The sequence below is a fragment of the Echeneis naucrates genome, chromosome 20 (genome assembly GCF_900963305.1).
Source record: "Echeneis naucrates chromosome 20, fEcheNa1.1, whole genome shotgun sequence".
In the NCBI taxonomy this organism is placed as follows: domain Eukaryota; kingdom Metazoa; phylum Chordata; class Actinopteri; order Carangiformes; family Echeneidae; genus Echeneis; species Echeneis naucrates.
This window is the reverse complement of record NC_042530.1, coordinates 15,412,320-15,438,349: the sequence shown is the minus strand read 5'-3', so window position 1 is coordinate 15,438,349 and position 26,030 is coordinate 15,412,320. Positions and strand designations below refer to the sequence as shown.

The following is a 26,030-nucleotide window of genomic DNA, read 5'->3' as shown; positions in this document are numbered from 1 at the left end:
CTGTCTATAGTGTTAGGGAAAAGGGAAAAAAGATCTCCTCCTAAAATAAAACAGATATTTAACTTGGCTCATGGTAAGTTTCAGCGTCTGATGGTAATGATATTATAAAATGACTACTGGACAAACCCCATAAATAACTGTGCTGTGTGGTTTCCAGAGAGATAGAAAGCTGGGGCATGTTGGTTACTGCAGTTCTGCATCTTGTTGAAGCAAGAACACACACACACAACCCTAAAACTTACAAACCCAGTACAAAATACACAAACCAATGAAGTTTTTTTTAATCTGCATTTGCTTCTTTCATATCATTTAAATCTTCTTTTTTTCTTTCTGGAAAGGAGCAGCAGGCCGCTTTTAGAGTGGGAATTTCCTTCCATTATATTCTATTTTGCTAAGCTAAAAATATCCACCTCAAATTGAACTTTACAGCGACATTTTCTATAAAAGATTTACTCAGTTGCACTGTGACCAATCTTATTTAGTACCAAGCCACAGAACTCTAGAGCACAAATCCTATATTGCATTAAAAATGTACATCTACACTACACATTGAAATAACATTCCCTGTTCATTTTTATTTTCTTGAAATTCAGGGAGTATTATATTTAAGGCATTTATTCTTGAATAAAAAGGTTTGATTTTGCTAATTGCAACAAAACAGATTCCTGTCAAAATGAAATGAATGCAATCCATTTTAATATAATCAGTCTAAAGGATACCATCCAGATAAAGAGATAATTGAAGTAGGATAATCTCAGAGTCAAGTGGTCGGAGGTATTCCCAGCCAGTCTGGGTCATTGTTTCTGTCCTCTTTTCTTTTCCGTCCATGTTTTGACACATTAATATTCACCATATGCCGTGTCAGACCTATCACAGACGCACTTCATTTTTATTCTTCTGTGGTGTGGGCAAACAGTGAGTACAGCTGCTGCCGTCAGACAGTTCTTTCCCCCAGCTCACATGTGCAACCAAACAGGCCTTTGTCAGAAACCAGGAATCCACAAACTGAGCCAACCACTTCAATAGGCATCTTCATAAAAAGCGTCGCTTTAAATGGGAGCAACTATACCTCATTAAATCTGACATCCTCTTTTTTCAGTGAGTGACACCTTGATGTGACTGAGGCAACACAGTTGGGATTATGTGATTGGAACACAAACCTTTATGACACCATCTATCCCATCTTCTTCTACAACTGGATGACTAAATATTATTTTCTATGCACCGCCTTTTAGAGGAGATCTTAAAAATTTGAAAACTGTAAGGTTAGCAATGACATTCTTGTACAGATGACAGGAACGGATCACAGACTTTGCTGCGTCCTGTAAATTGTGGCCTTCCTTCAGCTGCGGCAGTAGAGCACTCTTTAGAACTCTCTATTTTGGTTTAGTATCCCTTAGAAAAAGGAAAGAGTCATGGGGGCATTTCTCTACCTTAAGGTACTTGACCAGTTTCTGGATCTGCCAGTATTCAGAAGGTAGGTCTATGTTATTCTCTGGACGGCACTCTGACTGCTCCTCTTCCTCCTCACTCTCCAATGAACTTTCACTGGAAAGTTCCACTGGCATCGCTCCTGCTGGGGTTTTACTGAAGAAAAAAAGAGAAGATAGCATTGCACTTTTTAGTGCCGATAACTGTCTACCAAGGTGTGGGACAGTGTCATAACTAGACAACACAGAACCAGATAGAAGGATGGAATATAATATTTTCAAATCTGTTTTCCGCTGTTTTAAATGGAAAACAGATTGGTCATCCCACACAAGGAGAAAGATTAAGAATTTAGATATTTAAGTGTCAAGTTTGAACTTCCTCAGAATCTAAAGTGTAGGAAAATAAAAACTGGATTAATGTCATGGGAAGACTGGAGTCGTCATTATATACAGAGCAAAGACTCGTGCAAGGCTACCGATGTAAACAGAAATGCAGATGGCTTTTTAAAGTTGCTTGGACTGCTCAGATATTGGTGTCATGAAAACTGGGCACAATGGAGTAATGAAATTTGGTACAATTTGATATGGGGCCGTAGAGAGAAAGTCCCCATTTACATACAAATAGCATTTCGAGGGGAGAATATTATCAGAAGGAGCTAGTCAACATGAGACAATGTTTCCCAGGAAGTAACAAGGTAAATACAATCCTGGGTTGTGTGTTACGAAAGCTGATTTAAAATATCCAGCCTAAAGTCTTTGCTGCGCATACCAAACTATTAGCAGAAAGTATGAACAGTGCCACAAGTCAGCTATATCAATTTCTCAGTATTCTGCACCTGTATAAAGAACCCTTACAGATTTCAAAAGAGAACTAAGAGAGGACACTTACATTTTATGGGAGGACAGGCTTCCAGGTATAGAACACACTGAAAACTCTGCTTTCATCTTGCTCTTGGCTCCTTGTCCTGGCTTTTTCTTCTGTATTTCACAAGACCTTTCCTCTGCTGAGCTCTTACTAGATTTCTTTTCCTCTGCATTACTGTAATGATGCAAAATAAGAGTCATTATGCCTGCTTCTATTTTGAAAATGGTTATTTTTCTAACATAATCATTTTTTAACAACGTAGGACGAGAGTTCAGTGGGGTTTTTTGTTTTAGCAGTTGAGATACTTTTATCTTGAGCCAGTTTCTTCTCAAATGGGTACAGCTATCACAAGGTACAGCTGCAACAGCTCAGCCTTTGCTAGATCTATTTATCAATCAAATACCACATGTGATAGATCTGTTGGGGATTTGCCAAACTTTTCCCAAGTTTTTTTTGCCTGTAATAGGGCAGAGAGGGTTTCCACACTCTGAACGCATTTATTAACTCAGATTGTTATGTAATCTGGAATATTTGCACCTGCCCTACAATTTATAAACCATATAACCATCTCTTTATAATGTGCGACTGCTGGAACTGAACACATGTGCCGAAAGCTTGGCACCGCTGTCATGTCAAGTTCTCCTTTTCAACAAGAGGGATCCCTACCATGCCCAGTAGGTGGCTGAAGATATTTCAGGACACATCTTATAAGGAATTATCACATACCAACTTGGAGACATGAGACCATGATTCCTCCATCTCGGACATGGTTCATATTTCTTCTCGCCGCTTGCCTTGTTCAGTGTATGCTGTTGTCTCGCCTTGTCATGCACATTCTTTTCATGTTGCTCGTAAGACCTCTGGGGTTGGCCTTGTTCCTCCATATCAACTGATTCCACATGCTGAATCCTTTGTGTTGATGGAAGTTCTTGAACTGCAAAATCCTGTTGGTAAGGGGAAAAAGACAGAGGCTGAGGAGCAAGGAAAAAGACTTTCTTGATTTGTACTAAAATGGTAGTGATGAGAGACTTTTGAAAACCGTATGTACTTGGGTTGTAAATCTCTTTGAATGGGGCTTATTAAAACAAAATAGTCCTTCTGATGTTCACTATTGCTTCTTGTGAAACTGTGCACCATACTTTACAAAGTATTGGCTATTTCACTCCAAGAGGAGACATTAAAACAACTTAACAGTATAATCGGGACATAAATTCACTTTAAACTTTTTGCAACATGATGCAGGCGTACATAACAATACAGTCTTTATTGAGGTATTGCAATTGAATAACATTTTCCCAACACTAAACATAGAATAGGTCCCCATATGTTAATTTGCTGAACAATATCTCAAAGTTTATTGTTCCTGTAAATTCCTCTGACTAAAACCTTGCAGCATTGCACATACAAAGCAATGTCTTTGTGTCACTGTTACTCAATTATGATTTTTTTTTTTTTTTTTAGCTCTGAAAGTCTTTACTTTCCAACTTTACTACATAGACATGAATGCCAATAGACACATGAATGGTTAGCAGGCAGGAGAATTTTTTAATCACAGACACCTGTTCTGCTGAAATAGCTCAGGCTGTCACTGGTTGTTAGGGGCTCAACAATTTTAAGGGAAGGGAAAAAGAATTAAGATTAATTTCTATGGGTTGTGTTCATGCACAAGCTTGAGCCAAGCATGCCCAATCACTTTTCCAAAGACTTGTTTTTCATAAAACACAAAGTGACCTGCTATTGGAAACATACTAGTCAATTCACCCAACCACAGACCCACAGTCTGACTTTATTAGGCTAACCAAGCTTCTTTAATTCTATTATATGTGAAATGGACAAAGTCCATGTGCATTCAGAGAAGTGAACAAAGTCCCATGCCACAGTAAAATAGCCAATTACAGGTGGTATTCTACAGCTGAAAACACTATAGGCTTGGAGACAAATGCTGTGTTAAGTCAGGTCACGTCTGCAGTTTTACTCTGATAATACATTTTTATAGTAGGTGACATTCGATTATTCACACTTATGTACACATTTGTCTTTTTTCCAAGCATTTGACTACTAAAACCTGAACCCCAACTATTTGCATATGTTTGTGGCAGGCTTGTTTCTAATTACTTGATCCATACTGATGGAAAATCAGCAGGAAAGCAAATCTAATGCCGTTGGCTATAAAACATCTGTCAGTGGAAAGATTCAAGCAGCTTCGACTGACTGATTATGACAATGATGCAGTCTATATTAATTTTAGGATGTGAATAACAAAAACAAATCTACAACCAAGGGAGTTTTTGCTTTTCAGTAAGGGTGGTGTGTATGCAAATACACAGCATGTCCAATTTTCAATCACACCGTGATGTCAAAATAAATCCACTACATTGAAAAGAGAAAGAGAGGGCGAGTTTGCTTCCTTCCAGTGTTGCAGGCCTTGTCTCCTTTGGCTGCCTCTGCTCATCTGATTGAGGCTGTCTAATCTAATAGAACTGTTAAAAAGTCATGTTTCCTCACACTGGAAACAAGCAAATATATATGGAGATTAGGTGTTGTTATCTTTGGAACCCCACCCCAACCTTGGACTCTGTTGTGATTACAGAACAGAGCCACAGTTATGTGAGATTGTGTTTCTGACAGAAATCTCCACTGTTACATCTAAAATCCAAAGGGAAATGGATGTTCTCCACAGAACTGAAATTATTGAATATCTCTGATATATATCATACAAATAGGACCATTTCAGTTTTTAAGAACGGATTAGCTCCAGCAGGCATGCACAAAATATTCACCAGTGTGAGTGAAAACAAAATTTACAGGACACACCGAGGCACAGTTAAAAAGATTAAAAAGATTAAAAACAAACAAACAAACAAACAAACAAAAAAAAAAAACCTGACATTGATTTGTGCCACCACAAAATCATTTACAGCATCTTGTCTGAATTATTCAGTTGTTTAATAAAACCTTCACTAACCCCATTTCACATTTTAATCACACCAATCACAGTTTCACAAATATAAGAAAAACCTGAATCTAGTGTGATTCTAATCAGATGCACTATAAAGATGTAAAAATGTTAAAAGAGTAAAATAATGTGAAATCACTTACTTATCAAATATTCACTGCTCCTTGTATAATGGCTTCATTAGGCTACATTATAAATAACAGCTGACTACAATTGAGATTTCTTTTCGAACACTTTTGAATCATCAGTTTGTAACAAGTCCCAGATATATTTTTCCTCCCTAACAAGAAGGGAACAGTAATTTGAGATTAAGGATCCCAAAATCTGGGATCTTCCAAAGGGCAACATAATGTTTTTATGTCAATTTACCTGATTATTTTGATATTTAAATTAGTGGTGGTGGAAAAGAGGGAATTGCAGGACATCATTAAAGCCATTAGGATTCATTCTCTGAGGACCATGCTGACAGTCACACTGCCAGTGTGAAAGGAGCTTCACATGCAGGGTAGTTTTATGAAAGCACCCAGCCTTTCAAAGCTTCTTGCTTTGAAAGTAGTATTCTCACAGATATTTTTTCATTGCATATATACAATATTTTTGAGAATGGCATCATCAATCAAAAGAAAAAAACTACACTGTACAATGATTCTTTCAGAAAGGCTATACTAGACTAGATTATTCCCTTTTATTATTGTTATACCCAAAACCAGTATCCATAATGAGCAGAGAAAGGAGAAGTAAGTGAAGGTTCTGATGAGCTCGTAATGATGCCACATTTTCCAACAAATATCAAAATGAGTGAAAAAAGATCATGTTTTCAAATGATTAACAGATTGTTGAGAGCAGCTGGAATGTATTATTGAGGTGATTTATTATGTCATCAAATTAGTAATGCAGGAAATACCACTACTGAATAAATGATCCATATTTCAATGTCTAAACGTGTGTGTGTGTGTGTGCACGAGGAGGGGATGGGTGGCGGGTGGTATGGGGCTCAGTCTTTTTGATCTTGGAACACAGATGATGTCAATTCAGAAATTTATCAACACAGTGACAACCAGACACTAGCTCACTAGTGTGGAACAGCACAGACACTGATTACACAATCCAAAGTCTGTTTATGAATATGAGTCACACAGCATCAGTGATCAAATCAGAAGTTTAGAGAGAAAGACATTGTTAGTGGAATAAAGAGGCATTTCAAAACCCACACCTCTCTGCTTGGAGAGTTAGAGGTGAAGTAAAAAAAAAAAAAAAAGACTAAATATGTTGATGATAATTGCTTCTGCCTGTACCTGCTTTTTTATGTTCTCAGCAAAATATGGAGATTGACTCTTCAGAAGCGTTACCAGGTCTTTGTACATTTCACTTGTTCGCTCATAGCCACTCTCCGCCCCCTCATGTTTTATGCCCTATAAAAACAAGTGAAAAACAGCTTCATTAATCCCAAAAACCACAATTATAATGTGACCCACATGTCAGCTGCAACAGCTGAGGTTAGAAGGCTCAGAGTATCTCTAGCTAGGCTCAAAAAGGAAGTGTTAAACCATGCAAACCACTAAATTAGGTTAAAGACACTTACTGCTCTTTGAGGTTTCTTTTGCATTAGTACATTAAGTTGTAGTTCTGTCACCTTGGCTGAACTATTTCCAGGTGAAGAAACAGAGACAGGAAACCTACTGTATGACTAGTCAGCAATTCCAATGAATAAGTAAAAATTACTGCTGAATGCAAAATCCTATTTAAGAATGATTGCAAACACATTCTCTGCTAACATTTAACACTCTATGCACATCACAATTCATTTTTTGGGGCTAAATACATTGATAGGTATGTATCTAAAACTTTTTTTTTTTTTTTTCAATTTGATCTTTTACAATATTAATCATAGTTTGTTAACATCATCACAAAAAAGCTTTGTCAATATCAAGTGACAGTTAATTTGCCTTAGAGCAGACCTCCATGATGTCTTCAGCTATGCTGATCTGCTCATCTTGAATACATTCATCATGGACACCATGTGCTATCGTCCTCTCTATTTTATTATTGGATATAGTTATCTTGTATACCATTGCAAGTAAATATGCAACATGTCACCCCTCCATTACCATACCTATGTACATATATGTAGAAACAAACACCAGTATGTGAAGCATTTTTTCTTACCATGCTCTATGGATGTCAATGGCTTTGGTTAGCACTAAAGTTGGGTTCAACAATATTGAAATATGCTGCTTTTTCCAGATTAGAACACTGAACACACTCTGTCAGAGGCATTTACTTATTTTGCTTTTAAATCATGTTAATAGTTGTGAAAACTCAAATCTGTTTATACATCCTAAGTGGATGTTGTCTTGCGAAGCAGGTGATTTATCGATCTATTGCTGTAACAATGTTTTATGCTAGCCACTGTCACAGGTCTGTGTTATAAAGGAGTTAATTCTCAAAGAGACATTAATTCATTCATTCATCTTCAACCACTTATCTGTTTCCAGGTCGCTGGGGGTGTTGGAGCCAACCCCAGATCATATTGGGTGAGGGTGGGGTACACCCTGGACAGGTCGCCAATCCATCACAGGGCCACACACAGAGACAGACAGAGACAAACAACCAGTCACACTCACACTCAGACCTACGAACAATTTAGAGTAACCAATTAACCCAAACATGCATGTCTGTGGATGATGGGTGGAACCCAGAGTCCCCGGAGGTGCGGGGAAAACATGGAAACACAGAAAGGCCTCAGGCCCGGGAACCAAACCAGCAACCTTCTTGTTGTATGGCAGTATGTGCTAACCACTATGCCACCATGCTGCCCTCAAAGAGACATTTACTTGGTTAAATAAATGAAACATGGAGGATACAGAAAAATTGGTATCAAATGGAGAATGATTTCTTCTTCATATCCTGTCATGTATTTCAGTCATCTGGATTACTAAAAATATAACTTCAGGCATCTGATTCGATCTACAGTGGTTTATGTTCCTAGTCTTACCCCATTTATGAAAACGCCAGTGGTGCTGCAAGTGATGTATAGCTCGTCAGTGTCACAAGGCTCAATAACAAGGTAACAAATCTCACTATGCAACTGTCTCCACAAAGGGGCACGGCAGCCATTTTCAAATTCATAATCTAGAAAAACAAAGCAAAGGGGAAAAAGGTTAAACCCATGAATCTTGCAACAAATGTTATAATATGTTTTGTAACATGGCATTAAGTACTAATATATTGACTAGCTTTGGAGAAAAAAGATTTTAAAAAAATCATCAGAAGGTATCTTGTGCTGCTACAAACATGGAATGCACCACAGGTTAGTGGCAATAGCCCAATGCAGAGCCACAGTTTCATTTTCTAGATAACTCATCCACTAACAACAGAACTACATTGTAATAATCATTTTAAATCTGGTTTGTCGAGTATTTTTTATAGAGGGTGTCAATTCAACCTGAGAAAAAGAGAACTTAATTTATTACTTGGCATGAATGCTTTGTAGGATAAATAGATTGCAATTAGGCAAAAAACGTGCACTGACTAATGACTTGATAAACTGGAATCTGACAGATATAATGACTTCCATGCCGTTTGTTGAAGCATAACACAGACTTTTATGTTTTGGAGTATACTGCATTAGTGTTAATAGCAATTCCTTGCAACCCAGTGAAATGTGAAGATAATTCAAACCTGATGTGTATCGAACCGACTTCAACACCCTCTTTTCCCCTTCACTGCAGAACCGTTTCAACAGCTCTATGTCATTCTTTACTGTGGTGGGGTCAAGCCTGACTTGTCTGTAATGAAAATGTAGAAAAACAAAACAAAATAAATATCCAATTCATCTTGTTCATTCATGGCTCCTTTTATAAACCAGCTGCCTGTTTCAATCAGAGACAACCACATGTCAAATGGATCTAATTGAAAGAGGATATAGAATGGATGGGAAATCTGTGTGGTGTTAGAAGAGTAGGAGAAATACCCACTCTGATATTTTTTGAAGAAGATTCTTGAGAAGCTGCTGATCCATATTTTGGACCAAGTGAAAAAGCTTGAGCTTCAGCTCTGAATCCTTTACTTGGTCTTCGTCTATCAGATGTGGCACATTGCTGTGGGTGTCTTCTCTCTCAGTGAAGTTGGCAAAGCAAGGGCCGAAAATCTTAAGCAGAGGATCTCTATTTTCTGAACAATAAGAGAGGTTACTCTTATCAAATCTTAAATATCAAATGCTGCTTAGTTTTTCTAAAACTGAGAGTTGGGTTAACAACACAGCAGACCTACTATGTACTGGAGTTTTTCCAAACATATCTTTTCACAAACTTGGATTACATTTGCATTCTATAACAAATCTACCAAGCAATGGAAATGAGTTAAAGAGCATTCATTATGTATTCCTCTCTCAGCCAAATGGATGGTTGAAGACAATATTAAAGAGATGTCTACGGGTTGTGGAGGCCATGGTGGTATGCTTGTGGATAAACTACTACAAGAAAGAATTGTAATTTATCTCGTAGTCATTGCGCTTACCTTGTAGACATGCTCGAACTTCCTCCAGCTTCTTATAGTCTGCAAAATGAACTAGTTTAGAGAGCTGGGAGAAGCTGCGTACCCAAACAGTAGGTGGGGAAAGCTGCAACAATGGATGCCCTTCACTGTCTTTCTCATGAGACTGTACTTCTAAGTCCCTGAGGAGAAAAGAAAATGAATAAAAGTAGTTACCTCAGCTTCACCCCTGTCTCTCTCTCATTATATTAGATACTAATAAGGAAGGATCAGAATCTGTGTCCTGGTTTCTATACTTCTCCACTTCCTAGCTACAGGCTACAAAAATAACAATATACTAAAACAGGAACCAAAATTTTTATGAAACAAAATGGAATGTTCTCAGTCTTACTGGTGCTGAAAAACAAATACATTACAGTCTGCTGCTTTGAGTATAGCAAAGGTAAAATACATTTGAGCACCACGGTGACAGCATATCCTGCACAGGCACGTAAGACTGAAAGGACTGGCCAATCAGCTGCCTGCTTCATGATTAGACTAACCTGATGTCATAGTCTGTTTTGAAATCTGATGCCACCAAAGTGGTACTCCACTGGAGCGGTGCCTCAAATACAAGCTCTGCCTCCTGTGGGTGTTGGAAGCCCAACTTCTCGACAAAGCACAGGATTTCTTTCAACAAGGACTCATTCATTGGTGTCAACTCCAGTTTGCCAGAACCACAGCTGGTCCATTGGGCTGCCTTGGTCAGGGACACCCCCATTTCACAAACTGGGACAGTCTAAAATCAATCACAATTATGCAGTCATTATTCAAGATTGAAAAGGCTCATTGTGACTACTAGTATTTTTTATTACATCTATTTAAAGCTAAAACTATTGTGAATTAAAAGACCCCATCAATAGAAAAATGTATTTGCTAAAGTGTGGGAATCTGCTATGTTCTATGATTTATGTGCTGTTAAAGTGGAAGTATTATGGTTTTGGACGGTTTCTCTAACAAATCAAGCTATTTGGAAATGTTCCTTCGCACTTAAGGAAATTATGATGGACATTTTTCTCTACTTTCTGACTTTACCCAAGTAAAATACCACTAACATATTTTCAGTCAAAATTCATTAGGTTTAATATGTGCTCAATACAAACGTAATCAATAAAGAGTTTGCTCCAAACTTTTGAAAACAGAATCAAAGAAATATGTTTTACTCATATTTACACTGACAACTCTATAGATGCTGATAAAATCAGGAGAGGTTTGGGATCTTGAGACAGGATTTGAAATCGATTGTTTTAAATATGCCCCTGGGCCCTCATCAGACTATCATGTTTCTCAAACTAATTCCTTTCGTCAGACAACAGACAACACTGGAGATATGAATTGATTCACCACATCTTAACAATAACTGTACAACAACTCTCATCTGTCTGACAGAGATAAATCACATCTCTCTGATATATACAAACTCCACCTTATGTATCATTGTATTTTTATAGTTTGTATAGTTATTGTCTGTTTCTACTTTTTATTATATTGTTTATATTATATATTTTTTAGTATTATCCTGATGTACAATGTGTCTTGCTGCTGTAAAATGAAAATTTCGCAATTTGGGATCAATAAAGTACACCTATCTATCTATTTATCTAACAAATGTGCTGGACAAGAGAATGCGTTTTTATTGCCTGTTTATGTCTGTGGCTTAATTGTATTTTCTGTGCCCTTATTCACCATTTCCTGTTGATAAACTCTGAATAATCGACCAGCACTTGCTGTGTTATTTGTCAGGTTTCAGAAGCTAGTCGGTGCCTGAGGCAGCAACGTTAGTTAACTAACGTTAGCAAGTGTTAAACTTCTGCTCGCTGACATAAACGAAGCTACAACTTCAGCTTTTTTCTCGACAGCATGACGAATGGTGTGTTTCTAGCATTATCTCTTTCAGCCATATAAGAACCGAAGTATACACTTACCGGGAAATTTAAGATACTTGTCTGTTTCAAAACTCTGAACCAACAGCCTGCCAGCAACTGTATCCATGGAAACGACAGGGCTCACTTTGTCCGTCACTCTCGCCCCCATCGGTTGCTATGCTACAGTCCAAAACACAACGGGCAGCGAAGTGGGTCAAAAATGACCAAACCCAAACATTGAAACACAAACATTTAAACACAAGTGTGATATCTGCTGAATTCTCACGGAGGAACGAAGTTTGTGTGTAGGAATTGAATAACTGTTCATCTGGCATTTATCTTATTTTTATTTTTATTTTTATTTTTTTACCACAAAAGATAATAGAATTAAATATTATATGATGCCACTTAGAACGAAATACACCAGTCACATTTAGAGAAACACAAGAAACTTGTGCGACTCCTACCAACAAATTTTCACACTGCTCTATGCTCCCTACAGATGATATCCAACTAGGCCAGTGAGCGGTGGTAGCTATCATGTCTTCAGGGTCATCAGGTGGGAATACACATAGTATTAATGAATAAAGATTGTGTGTGAATTCTAATTATATATATGATTTTGTTCATGGTCAGAGACTGTAAAATATGAAAAATGTTGTAGCAATTACATAAATTCCAGCATGCCTTGATTTCAGAGTCTGCATGGCCACATATTTGAATGCCTATTTCCTCTCTCTGATGTGCCGTGACACTGACCTACAGGCAAAGATTTAGGTGGAAACTCTCTGTTTAGACACTGCAAATGAGTTCACGCAATTCAAAGTTAACAAACTTTATATCATTCAACACAGGTATAGTGAGCTGAGCCTTATTTTGACATGGAAAAGAAGGGGTATCAAATATATTTAGGAAGAAAATCTAGTGATACATAGGTCAAACATTTAAATTTGTGCTTATGCATTGCACGGTTTTTGCACAAGTCAAATCAGCACAATATTTCTATCCCACAGCAACCCCGTATTTAACCATTTTAATTTTGGATTCTGGTTCATACATTTTTATATTCAACATGATTAAACTCATTCCCCTTTAAATATCAAATCTGGGTCCTTACTGTATGACAGCTACAAACTTGTGATATCCTTGGGCTGTCTGAGAGAGGGTTATCTCATGGCTGCTGAAATCACTGATTTCTTCTGGTACAACCCTTGATGGGCATAATGTCTGCCAGGAGTGACTACAGCACAGAAGCCTATATCTGGTATGCATGACAGCACAGCAGGTGGAACTACTTTATCTCCTAAACCATTCAGAGTAAGTTGGCCTGAGCCTGCATGTAAATCAATCACCAGAGATCCCCAAAGGAGAGTAGTAGTAGCTCATCTCAAGTATCAAGAGATCACGCTGGATGTTGTTGTTGTTAGAGGACTGGATTTACGAGTTTGCTTACCCCTCAAGGTATTTTATTTGGAACAAGGGGAGAGCTGACTAAATTAAGAAGCATTGAGAATCTGTAATGTACATGATGCTGGAGCTGTTGGGGCTCAATGCAGTGGAGCTGAGACATACCAATGAGTGAACACAGACAAATCTGATGTAAAGTGTGTGCATCTGTGTGAGTTTGATTTTGAAGCACGACAGAGAGAAAAATCAGTGGAGAACGACTCAAGACTAAAAGAAAAAAGAGAAGAAAAAGCAGGATAAACAAGGGTCTTAATATATCTAACCCAGGGTCTCATTAGTGAGCCTAATTGCTGTTTGTTAAAAAGGATTAAATGAAACCCTCTCGCCTGTCTGGGTCTTTTACAAAGTAAAACAAATATGCTCCAAACTCAGAAGCACCGGCACACGCTTCGATGTTCTTTGACCAAAACGTAATACAGCATAATAAACACAACTGCTCACCATGCTGTTCCTCCAGTGCATGAGTTAATTCACTGATTGAACTGCATGGAAACAGTCTCATGGCACACATAGAGAGGTACTATGGCCAAGGCTCTTTACGCATGGACATCATGATTGCATCCATTCACAGTGTGTCCAACTGCTACAACACTCCATTAACACTCAAATTAAACATACACAAAGGTTTTGCGTGAGTAACAAGAGTGATGATGAGGAGGTACACAGACTACTGTTCCTGCTCCTGGTTTGGAGAGAGACCGTGTCTCCTCTATTTTATTTAGTCATGGAATCTCTGATGTTTTTATAGGCATTATGTCAAATCCAGCTCAGTGCAGCTCATGGCTGTGTGGTTAAAGCAGGGGAGGGAAGGGGGTGACACTGGTCATTGTAATGAGCACCTGCAAGATGTATTGCACTAATCCATGTGAGCTTCTAAAATAGAAAACAGTAAAAGTGAATCTAACAAGAGGGCTTGACCACATCCCCTAGTTGTAAAAAGCTACAGAATCCTGTCTGTCCTTTCTCATAATCCTCTGTGTTTTTAGGCACGAAGGTTAACAGGCAAGTGCTTTTATAAAGGATTCAGCATGGGTGACTTATGATGGACAAGAAGCTTGCGGACCTGTCATATAACTTTCTTCCAAGGAACAGTTTATGGCACAGATGTGGTACTCTGCAGTGCACTATGACTGATTCAGTCATCTTCATTCTTCTTTTGTTGCTATAATTATAGCAGACAAACATAAACATCCAAAAGGCTGTTGATGTATATTTTATGCAAGCCAAAAATCTGCAACCACTTGAAAATTAGGATATGATTATAAGAAAATCTATCGAAACGTGTAAAACAACAACTTTTTTTGTAGTGAGGCATCAATATATAATGATATATGCAACATCACTTTTGACATTAAGTATAATATATACTATTAATGATACTTAAAGCAAGTTAAAAAATTATCACAATTGGTTCTAAATGCGTCTCTGCAAACAAAACCTGATACTGCTGAGAATGTTTTTTGCAACAATATCATTGCTTGAGCTTCTTATGAATAAAAACCTGCAATTGTGGCTTTCAAATATTGTGTACAGTATGTATTTCAAGTGGCAATCACACAGTGCCAGTGCTTTCTTTGGAGTGGATAGACGCTTGTCAAATATAGAAGTAACACAAGATTTATGGCCAAAGGGCTTCTGGGGGAAACCAATGACAAAGTCTACATCTACATGACTTAAAGCACATTTTGTTTATTTTGGTTGGGATTTTGCAAAGCAACACTCGGCTCCTGTTGCAAAATCACAGAGACGCTGTACGAGAGCTTTTATATATCTCCAGAAAAGCTGAAAGAAGACATGGAGACCACAAAAACATATCTTTGAGAAAATCACATCATTGTAAATTTGAATATTCCCAGCCCTCATGACAGGGTTGATCTGCATGGAGAGTATATATAAAAATAGAAAAACAAACAGGTTACATGCATGTTACGAGCATGGATTCATGAGTGGATTAAAATGAATAGACTAAAATGTGGATTGTTGTAGAACATATTTTTATATATCTGTAATGGATCTGCAGTTAATATCAGCATGGACATTTAACAGTCATTCAGTTGTCTGGCCTGCTGTGGGTTTGAAAAAGCACTGGGAACTCATGCAATTGTCTATGTGTACATTATCATATCATATGTTTAACAAAAAGTCTGGTGAGCTCAGTTCAGTGTTTCCATTTGACCCATGCGTTGGCCTCTGACGAGGGCATTTTGTGGCAGTTTCCGATTGAGAGTAGAGATTTTCTACTAGGTGGCCGAATATAGAATACTTAAACACAATTAGCTCTTTGTCAAGCAAACATCCTGTGCTAAAGCTAAAGGTTATGATTTTCTGAACCTCTATCAGAACTTGAGCAGTTGCTGCCAGTTCTACTCTGATAGAACCATTGCAGAGGATTTGCTGGAGATCAAGTGATTTACATGTAATTAAATGCATTTCATCTGTATCAAAAATCAAAAAGCTCAGCTGAAGGTATCTTTCTAGGCAGCATAATCACCCTCCGTAACTCATGCTAATGTGATGAGGTCATTTTGCTGGGAAGATGAGAAGTAAATGCAAGTAGCAAACTGCACTTTAAGGTCACCATCAGAGAGAGAGAGAAATATTTAATAAATTGACAGCTCTTCACTTCTTGAACTTCCTGCTCTGCAACTGAAAATTTAAATGGATGATGATATTTTTGTCCTTCAAAATGCAAATTTTATGAATTGACTAATTTAATTTATTTGGAATAAAATTGTTTAAGATCTCTGCCAATTCTCCAGACTCAATTGTGTTTAACACTTCGGCAGTAGAACCAACCTCCATAGTCACTGCTGTCTCATGGTGAGTACCCAAAATGTCATCAGTTCAGGGTCTGATCAGATAAGAACTGTGGCCACAGTCTACAGGCTGCTGTGAAGGCACTCTGGGTTTTGCAGTTGTGAATGAGAAAGTGAATGGTTTGTTTGTTTTGTGCATGTGACAGACTGAACAAACTGGTGACCTGTTCAGGGTGACCCTTACCCCATCCTAATGTAGCACAGGGGTCTCCAGCATACAAACTAGAAATACATGTGGTAGCTAATAAAACTTTCCTGGTGGAGGTTTGTCATTGCACTAAGACATGAATTAGTGTCTCTCTCTTTCAATCTCTCTCACTCACTCTCTCCATAAGCATACATATGTGCATGAGTTAGAAAGCTGTCTACAAGTGGTTCTTGTGCATACTATGAAATATAATCCAGCCAGGGCTGCTGACCTTTGACCCCCAACTTCTAATCAGTTCATTCTTAAGTCAAAATGCAAAATGAGCACTTGAGACTGAGATAACACATTCAGAAGAATGAGATGAACCGAGGGCCATGTCCTTCCTTCTCTCTTCTCCTACAAAGCATGTCAACTTCTTACATAAAAAAAAGAAAGAAAACAAAACAAAAGAGAAAAGAAAAGCCCCCCAAAATTACTTTAAAAAGTGAATATGAAAGCCATCTCTGTTTGGTTCATGTGAGGATTGCTTAATCTCACCTTGACCAGATAAAGGCCTCAAATACCCTTGAGCTGGCACAATCTACTTATGCTAGACTGATTGCGGTGCCTCCACTCCCCTTCTCCTTGCCCGGAGATAGCAGCTGGTTCTCCTCTTTCAAGATTTTCAGCAAACTTAAATAAAAACACAGATTTTCTCTCTCTGTCTTTCCTCCTCCCTTCACCTCCTACCTCCACTGTCTCCCTCACTTCATCTTTTAAAGTGTAATTATTATTTTGAAAGTGCAGCCTAAGAGGCCATCTACATTTGGCACTGCCTCACACGCTAACGCTCAAGGAGCTCTAATAGGATTTGACTTCTACTTTATAACATCTCCAGGAAGACATCAGGGGCCCTTTGTTCCTTCCGTCCCCTGTGTCTGGATGAAGGGAGCATTGAGGTACCCACTGAGAACAGGAAGAGAGCAAGCAAGGCACGGGCTAATGAGAAGTGAGCAGAGAGGGGAGAGGAGTGAGTGGTGGCCTATTTTTGGAGAGAAGATGAAGATAGACAGCAATGGAAAAGGTGGGGAGAGGAGGGGAGAGTGAGAACAGACAGAGAGAGAGTAACTTGTTTCGTTGAGCAAGAGATGAATGAGAGAGGAGGCTGGTCCCCTTGTCCTCCTGTCATCAGGGCGTCATCAGTGCCGCTTCAGACCTTTACCTTGGTGCCAGTCCAACACTGTCAGGCCAATTAGAGATAAATATTGCTCTTTGGAAATAATGAGACATCCTTGCGAAAGGCATGAAAAGAAAAATACTTGGCTGTGAACAGATTAAGACAATTTACAAGAGTCTGAGCCTTGAGACAACTTTGTTGCCCATGACATCATATATTTTTTAGCACATAACAGTACACTTCTGTCACCTCTCTCTTTAGTTTTGATAACTCTTTTGTTAGGCAATCAAGCTGAAGAGCATTTAAACTGATCGTTTCCTCTCTTTGTGCGTCAGTACTGGCCATAGTTTTATTATAATTGTTGGGATGGTGGCTTCCCACCTCAATTAGTCAACATGTATTTCTGTTCAGGAATAGAGATCATCAGATAATGCCATATTAGTTATCGAAAGTGGAGTAACTACTTTATAATAGCAGTGTTGTACTGTCAAATCACTGTGGTGTCACCCAGCGGTTTGTGAGATGGTTTGAAGCCCCCTCTTTGTAATTTGTGGCCATGTTGTTGTTTTGTTTTTGTTTTAAACCAGAAGAAACCACATTTAATGGAGAAAGTGGAACTGAAGAGGAGTGAGGGCTGGATCTGACCTGCTCCATGCTTAGGGTTAGGGTTCGGGGGAAATGTCCAGAATGTTGCCATTTCTGGTACAGTCAATCACACAATAACAACATCCCCTCATGCATACGCTTCTTTATGGACTATTTTTATCTAAACTGGAGTATCATTTAAGAACAAATATCATGCTGTATTGAAAAAGGCAAATAAATCAATTGAGAAATAGGGTAATTTCCCCATAGATACAATCTGACTTTACAACCAGAGGAGTTGGCCCTTGATGGTCATTAGACATAATGTAGGTTTAAGGTGCCTCAGCATTTCTATGTCCATTTTTATATCCTGACTATGCTATGGTCACAGTGTGTGGCCGTTACTATGGTGATGAACAGTGGTGTGGGTGGGTTCCCTCATCTACTAATCCATCCAATATCCCACAGGACCAGGTGCTTGTGGGATAACTACTGTTTATAGTCTAGACTAGGTTTTACTAAGTGGGCCTGTGTTTGTATTCTGAGCTGGTTTCTCCTTGTGTGTTATTTTGACTCACTGCTGAGCTGCTAACCAACTAGCCTCAAGACAGGGCCTGCTACGCATGTGTGTGTGTGTGGAATGTTAACTAATTTAGTTATTTCTGTTTACACAACAATTTTAGGATACGACCAGAGCCTGCTGTGTTTCACTATCTGTACCTGTTAAACATTATTTTTGTACTTTTATCCTGACCTACAATAATCCATCTCAGTTCAGTTCATTCAGTGGATTTTTCATCTTCCATGTGTATGTCGCAGTGTTAGGCAGAGGATTTGTCTGTGCTGCTGCCAGTTGTATATTTCTATATACAGAACCTGTTCCATGCGCCCTCTTCTCTCTGTGAGTTACTGCAGTGCATAACGAACTCCCAACATTACATTGCAAACCCACAACTTTTAATAACCATTTTGACTCAAGCATGAATGTTTAGCTTTGGATGACAGCGTAAGAGCAGTCTATCGTCCAGCTGCACATTCTGAATTTCATAACATGCCTGACTTCCACAAGACCTGTTCCTCATGTACCTCAAGTTCACAGTGAGCTTCAACTGCAAGTTTGTAGTCAGATCAGCATGAGGCAGCTGCCAGGGTGACTGTCGTTAACCTGCAGTGTCACTGCACATTAATGCTAGTATTTGATCCATGAAGAATTTCTGGACAGTTCCCCAAAAACAGACATAAAACATCATTCCATGGAGCCAATTGTGCAACTGCACAGGAAGAAAAAGGTGGACTAGCAAATGGTGAAATGAATTCAACACTAAAATGGCCATGGTGCTCCAGTATAATTAACACAAGTCAAGTATAGACTGATGCAGTTCCATATATTTGGCCAAGAAGGCAAGATAACAGCATCTTGGTTACTCACTTACTAAAATGTATTTTTGTTGCCAGCAATGTGAGTAGAGAAAAGGTTAGGTAACTGCAATAAAAATGTACACTAAATGCCACAAAGGCTACAAGCTGTTTTAGCACTATTTATGCATGACGCCATATTTTTAGGACCATTAAAAGCCTTGTATAACTCAGCAGTTTGGCTGACGAAAACCTTTTGTGAGCACTGAGGAAGCTTGATGTCAGGTGATCACTATCACTTCCCCATTGCTCCTAAACAGAAGCCTTTCTCAAAGGCAAGGGCTGTCGTACTCCAGGAATATTCCACCAGCTGCTATGATGTTAAGGAACTTTGGAAATATAAGATGTTTCTCTATAGGTTTTCTCTAAGCCAAGGAAAGGCAGTCAATGTTTCCTCGGTTCCAAGGCTAACAATGTAGTCTAATCACAAAGCTCTGAGGACTAATCTGTCTGCGGCCTGCGTGTGAGCTCCGCTGCCGCTCCACTGCACAGACTGGGGCGCTGGGTTCAGCCCCGCGGCGGAGGCCTCTCTGGAGGGCTGCAGAGCGGTCGGAGTGCCAGGCAGCCAGACTTTGGACTGTGGGCATTTCCTCTTTTCAGATGGCTTGAGTTAAAAGGGCGCGCCATTCTCTCCACCTCTGGCTGGCTGCACACCAGCCCCTGTGGAGCATCACTCACTGCAGGTCCTCTTGTCCAAAGCCAGAATCTCAACTGATCTCCAAGCTGCAGCAGCACCACTCTCTGCCATCAACACCTGCTAACACATGACACACAGGCTCCACTGACTGCTGGGAAGAACCCCCCCACTCTCCCACCTTCAACTAACAAGGTCCCAAACATCCCTTTCTTTTCCTGAAGCCTTCTCATGTCAGATGCCCCTTCCCCTTGTCTATTCTTTTTTCTGACCTCACGCTGCATTTCCTCAACAACACCTCAGAGCTCTGAAAGTCATCACACTTATGTGTAAAACTAACTGTTATTCGTTGACAAAGGTGAACCTCTTTATGGTTTGTTTGTCTTTGGGCCCCACCACATGGTTTCTGTCATATGAGTCATGACTGCTTTAACAGTTGAACTGAAGTGGTGTGGAGCAGACATTTTCAAAGATATGTCCTCTGTCCACTAGCTTTGGCCTGCACAGGACCTGGTAGCTCAGTCTCCTGTCTACTCAACACATAATACACTGGCATCCTCACTGGACCTATGGCTCTTTATTGGAAATTGCATCACCTCATAAAGGGACGTGACCCATTACAAAGTAACACTGCTTCTTCTCTTTTGCTACGAAGAGCGTCTCACTCCCCTTTTAATTCTTTCCGCTTTGATTTTGTTTTTTGTTTTTTGTTTGTTTGCTTTTTTTATTACATGACTTTCCATCATACCTCCCAGGTGGGCAGGCAGGTCATCAAGGCCCAACCAGTACTTGATTAGAAACACAAACAGCATCCAGGCAGCATGTATGCACACACCCTATTCTCTTCCCTTTACACAAACCATTTGAAAAAAGGATGACAATGTGTCAAAAAGTGATGTGCAGAGCTCGTAGGTCCAAGGGCCAGACCTTGACCAGGCTTTTGGGTTCTGGGAACATGCTGAGATACATCTGTGATTGTCATGATCAGGGTTGAGTCCCTGTCAGCTCCTGGTGGTGTTGATACAGACATGCCAAGAGCTCCTAACCTGTCACCATGTTCCCCAGAATTTGTAGTAACAATGAGAAGTCTACATGTCTGTTACAAGGTCTTCGCATGCAGCAGGAACACACACTGGTGAAAGGATATTCATACGATCAACTTCTCCAGTTTCATATTGGAATGCCTGTTACACAGCTCATTAAGCGTGCCTCTGTCTTCTCTAGAAACGCAGATTCATAATGTGATGATGTGTCCGTGTGGGCCCAATACATGAAATCAGACTTCACATTTCTATGGGGAATCAAAACATTTTCCTCCCATTAGCTCACATACAGTACGTCTTCTAAGCTGTCAAGAACACATATGTATTTCATATTTGGCAATCAGGACTATTGTCCTGGAGCCCTAATAGCTGCACACCTGTAGAAAGGAGCAGATATCAGAGAGAATAAATCTTAAAAAATTGTTTGATTTATATCAATAATGGCCACTAATTTGAATTAGCAAAGGTTAAAGCATAAATGATGCGATCTGAGGTACAACTAAGCCCTGGATCCTTCTCAGGGGTTGGCCCAACAACAAGGTTTCTCTGAGGGTGATTTGATGCAGTCCAGCTATACGAAGGTGAAAGCTTCAGTACAGACACAGGATTTCACAATAGGGTGCATGTGCACTTACTTCGGTTATATTTCTCCAGGTTTAGTAGATTGAGCAACAGGATGTGAAGGTCCAGTCACAGCAGAAATTGGCACAGTGAAATGAATCTGCATGCTGTCACAAAAAGGCTTGCACTAGATGTTGGACAGGTGGTGAAAACTTTGAGGGCTGGATCGTGAACTGTTGTAGCTGGTGAGCGAACAGGCTATTCACAGCCATGTAAGGAGAACTTCTTTTGTGGAGCAGTGTAGACACCAACAAATGAGTGTAAAATAAAGCCTATGATCTACATTAGCTCCCTATCTGACCTAGAGGTACTCGTTATGGTCTGATTCATGGGAAAAAATCCAGCAAAGTTGAAGTTGACATGTATGAACAGTCGGCCGGATGCTTTGACTTCACAATGATGCTGTATGGTATTGTGGCACTGAGCTCAGTGGAAATCGCATCAAAGCTTTGCTAAAAATGAAATAGCACATTACTAATACTACTTGATCACTGTAAAGGTCAAATTACCTGAATGCAAGAAAACGCAGTAATGTCTCTTGTATACACTGACCATAAAAATGGCACTAATCGACAGAAAAACATTACGCCAACACTGGCAAGAGTTTGTTCTCATCATCAGTTATTCAGGTAAAAACATGATCTCTCCAAGGCCGTTTTCCCTCTCTGCTCATCTGAGGCACTGCATGCAGCTAAGGGCTGCTGACATATCTTGGAGGTCTGGGCCCCGTCCCTGTGGTGTAGCTGCTACCACGTGGAGGTAACTGTAGCAGACTTAATATTAATGACCACTGACCAGGGCCTTCTTGTAATCCACTTACCACCATTACAGCGGGTCAGCATGGCTATGGTCATAGCCCATCTGGACGCTCTGCTGCATTCCATTGAAGTGGTGTATGGCTGGAAGGTTGACTTACATTTGCATGTATTGGATTTTACAAAGTTGCACGAACTTGTTCGACTGACAGTGTTGCTAGAAACACATCAGGACAATACCAACTATTTAAGGGAAGCTTCACGGCAATGAAAGCAGACACATTTGGAATGCAGGTGATATGTTTTGCCTCTCTCTGGTCCTCATTCACCCCTAGCCAGGAGAGATCACCACAGTTTTGAGGCACACAAGAGGAAGGTCCTGACCTCCAGAGTGCTCCAGCTTGGGGATGACAGTTCAGAGGTTGTGTAATTAAAACTGCTTCACTATAGGCAAACAAGGCTCAGGGGAAGGCTGCAGAGAAAGCTTAAGAAAATACAGGTGGACAGCTCCATAGTCCTCTAGCATAGTCAGTGCCTTTGTGCAGCCTTGGCGCCTGTACCCTGCTTTAGCTCTGCATGTGTCAGAGGAATTTTCAGTACATGGGACCCTCCAGATGAACTTTTACCCCTTGGACTCATTTACAAATGTACACAAAGAGCAATGTTAACCTGCACCACCTGACAGCCAGTGTAGAAATACGCCACCCTGCATTAATGACCAACTGTTTCACGGCTGTTACACTGACTGTGTTGTAATGATTTCCACATATTCTCATCAGTGTGAAAAGGTGTTCTCAGGCTGAGGGAGGAACAAAGGGCGTCCCCTGTTAACTTCTCACTCTCCGGCCTCTGGTTTGTAAAGTCCTGCAATTGATAAATACAACTCAAGGTAGCATGTCCTGAAGACCTTTGCTTACAGACATGAGGTAATGGTGAGGCTAGTTAGGCCAAGGAGACAGGGTGGGCGGAAGCCCCTGGCCTGTAGCCCTATTAGTCTACAGTATAGTCTCCCTATGTTCAAGGGCATTAACCCCAGGATGAGGAAAACAGAGCGGCATTGCTGGCTAGCTCTGAGGGTAAAGCCGTGGTGATGCATTGAGTCACCACATGAAAGGCCAGTAGAGTCAGGGTACAGGAACGCTGTAGAAAGAGGGACTAGCTACTCAGAAAGAAAGGATCATTCAGGAAAAAGATGAGAAACCTCAGCAGGAGTCAAGCCCCCCTCCTTCCTACTCAGAATGCCCACTGTGGACGTTGATGATGAACAATTTGTCATGTTACAAAGGCAGGACTTATCGCGTTGAGCCCCGTTCAGGATATTGGCCCTGATGCTGTAATTGTGACACAGTAAATCAAAATGATTGCAGTGTATATCGTAACATGAGACACAGACGTTTAGTTTTAATGGTTTCCGAAATGTGTCGGGGGACATTGTATGACATGTCCCTGGGCCTGGGACAGGACAGGCTTCCTGACTTTTCCACAACTTAATCCCTCCTGTTCTCCTGCTCAGCCAACTCTCCTCTCGTCTCTGCACTGCTCATTTGGACCTGCCCCTTATTTACTAGACAATGGATTTACTTAATGCATGGATTTATGGACATGAAAAGAAATACATCACAGGGGCAAGAAAGAGAGCAATTCATGAGACCTTACTGCAGAGCATCAGGGGCAACATTAATCTTTGGGATGTGAGATAAAAAGCTAAACTTGACTTCCTATAAATCCTCAAATTCCTAATGCATCCTGTTAAATGATTTTAATCGTGAGAGTAAAGGAGAAATAGACGCTGAGCAAGCCTTTGATTTGGTCACCGTCGGCGTTCATGTAGGAGCTGGGGAAGCCATTGCTTGGCCTTTACTCACATGACAGCTCACTCCTTAAGGAATGATTGAGAAAGATGAAGAGGAAGACAGAGATTTGTTATCTTAAATCATTCAGAGGCTGCAGTCAGACTTTTATAGAACTATATGAAGATTTATGAAAGTGTGCCTTTCTTTGCTACTACTTACATTAAGGCATTGCCGTTTTCTGCTGGTTCTTCATCATATACACTGACCCAAATGTACAAAGACAATATTTTTCGGCATGACATCATCACCATCAGTTTTAAAGTGCCTTTGCATATGTGGCTGATGCCTGGCCCTTTGTTATCCATGTCAGGGGAAACCTAATCTGTGAACACGATTCAGCCTTCCTCAGTTCAAACCAAATAAAACACAGCGCTCAGACTGATGCAACGATCCCATTATGCTGGCAACGGCGTGGGCTCCTGAAGGCGAAAGGCTGATGACACGTCAAGGATCTTGAGAAGCAAAACAGCACGTCTGTCATTACCTTCAATGATGTTGCATCAGACACTGGTCGTTTGTTACGACAAAAGATCCAGGGAGTCTCTTGCACTTGTAGGGCAACTGGAGTGCTATCAAAACAACACCTCAACACCTTTGACAGTTCTACTCAGAGTCCCATAAAGGCAAGGGAAAACCTACAGCAGAGATAGTAGGTTGGTAAAGAAATGAACTTTAATGGAAACAAGACTCATTCAGTCCTGAGCACCAGTTTACCTTTTGTATTGCAGTGTGAGAGGAAATATGACCAATTCTCACTCACTTAGGACCTACAGTGTGTCTCTGCCTAAACCCTCCGACACTGAAATCCCTGGACAATGGAGGGTGACGTTTTTCTTGTGTTAAACATGGACCATTGAGCTTGATGGTTTCTGGATGGTTTCTCACTCACTCATTCCCAGCTCAGTCAGCTTGTCTCAGCTCAGAGGGCAAGGAGGCCCAGCACAGCCCCCCTGTGTGTGAAGCTGGCAGCCTTTGAGTCTCCCCGTTACTCTGTTATCCTAATTAAGCAGAAAGACAACGAGACAAAGACATGGAGTTGATGGTTCCTCCCTTTGGCCTGAGCGTGTGCCATTACCTCCCCCTGACCTTCTCCACCACCTCCCTCCTCTGCTCCCCTGCTCCACACAGCCATCAAAGTGAGCCTTGTGGAAAAGAGGAAATGTGAAGGTTAGGCTACCTGATTTGAAATTGGTTGGGGGATTTTTTATTTTTTTGGTTTTTGGAACTTTACCAAACAGAGGTCTGTTGAAACCTTCGGTGGGTTGCTGAGTGGAGGCTAATGGTCTCAGGAGTCCCCATTTATCACCCGTTCACAGAACTATCATTTCAAAGTTCCAGTGACATCTGATTTAGTAATTTCACACAAAGCTGCAGCAAGACACTGGATTTAATTGGGCTGCACTGCAGTCACTGCATTCAGGCCCATTGTGAGCCAACAAACTTAGATGTGCAGGTAACCAAATTAAACTCAGAGTTACGTTACTTGGCATTTTCTTTGGCCTATTCTAGAAATGTGTTATTTTTGAATGAAAACCAACAAAAAAGTTTCCAAAAACAATTACAGGAATGAATACGATTTTTATTTTAAATTTTTTTTATAAAATAGTATTTAAAGCTTGAATTTTCATCTTGGGCAGGTTGGACTGTGGCAATAACGGGCCAACTGAGCTTTCCAGAAACCAAATGAAAATTTCACATTTATTGGCATAAAAGAAAACAGCCAGCAACTGATATTTACCTCCTTCAAGCCCATGAAGTGTCAGATCTGCTTACACAGCCATGGAGCGAGCTTCTGTGAGATGTTACAGGAATATTGTTTTCAACAGGTGAACAAAGATGGGGGTGAAGGGCAGAGTCCCAGACATGCTGCAAAATGTTTCTCATTCT

At 40.1% G+C, this 26,030-nt stretch overlaps 1 protein-coding gene across 3 annotated transcripts in view; it reads right to left on the bottom strand.

Moving 5' to 3' along the window:
• odad2 (outer dynein arm docking complex subunit 2) overlaps positions 1 to 10,505 on the bottom strand; it is a 35,491-nt gene extending 24,986 nt beyond the window's left edge. The window contains exons 1-9 of one of the 3 annotated variants that reach the window (XM_029529452.1): positions 10,288 to 10,505; positions 9,770 to 9,927; positions 9,229 to 9,424; positions 8,933 to 9,039; positions 8,247 to 8,383; positions 6,547 to 6,663; positions 2,995 to 3,239; positions 2,861 to 2,887; positions 1,434 to 1,587 (exon numbers count right to left, since the gene is read on the bottom strand). In XM_029529452.1, the coding sequence (XP_029385312.1) occupies positions 1,434 to 1,587; positions 2,861 to 2,887; positions 2,995 to 3,239; positions 6,547 to 6,663; positions 8,247 to 8,383; positions 8,933 to 9,039; positions 9,229 to 9,424; positions 9,770 to 9,927; positions 10,288 to 10,505 (1,359 nt within the window). Of the gene's footprint in view, positions 1 to 1,433; positions 1,588 to 2,319; positions 2,470 to 2,860; positions 2,888 to 2,994; positions 3,240 to 6,546; positions 6,664 to 8,246; positions 8,384 to 8,932; positions 9,040 to 9,228; positions 9,425 to 9,769; positions 9,928 to 10,287 lie in introns of all 3 variants that reach the window. The other 2 variants (XM_029529450.1, XM_029529451.1) reach the window with 2 other exon arrangements.
• Between the last annotated feature and the right edge of the window lie 15,525 nt (positions 10,506 to 26,030).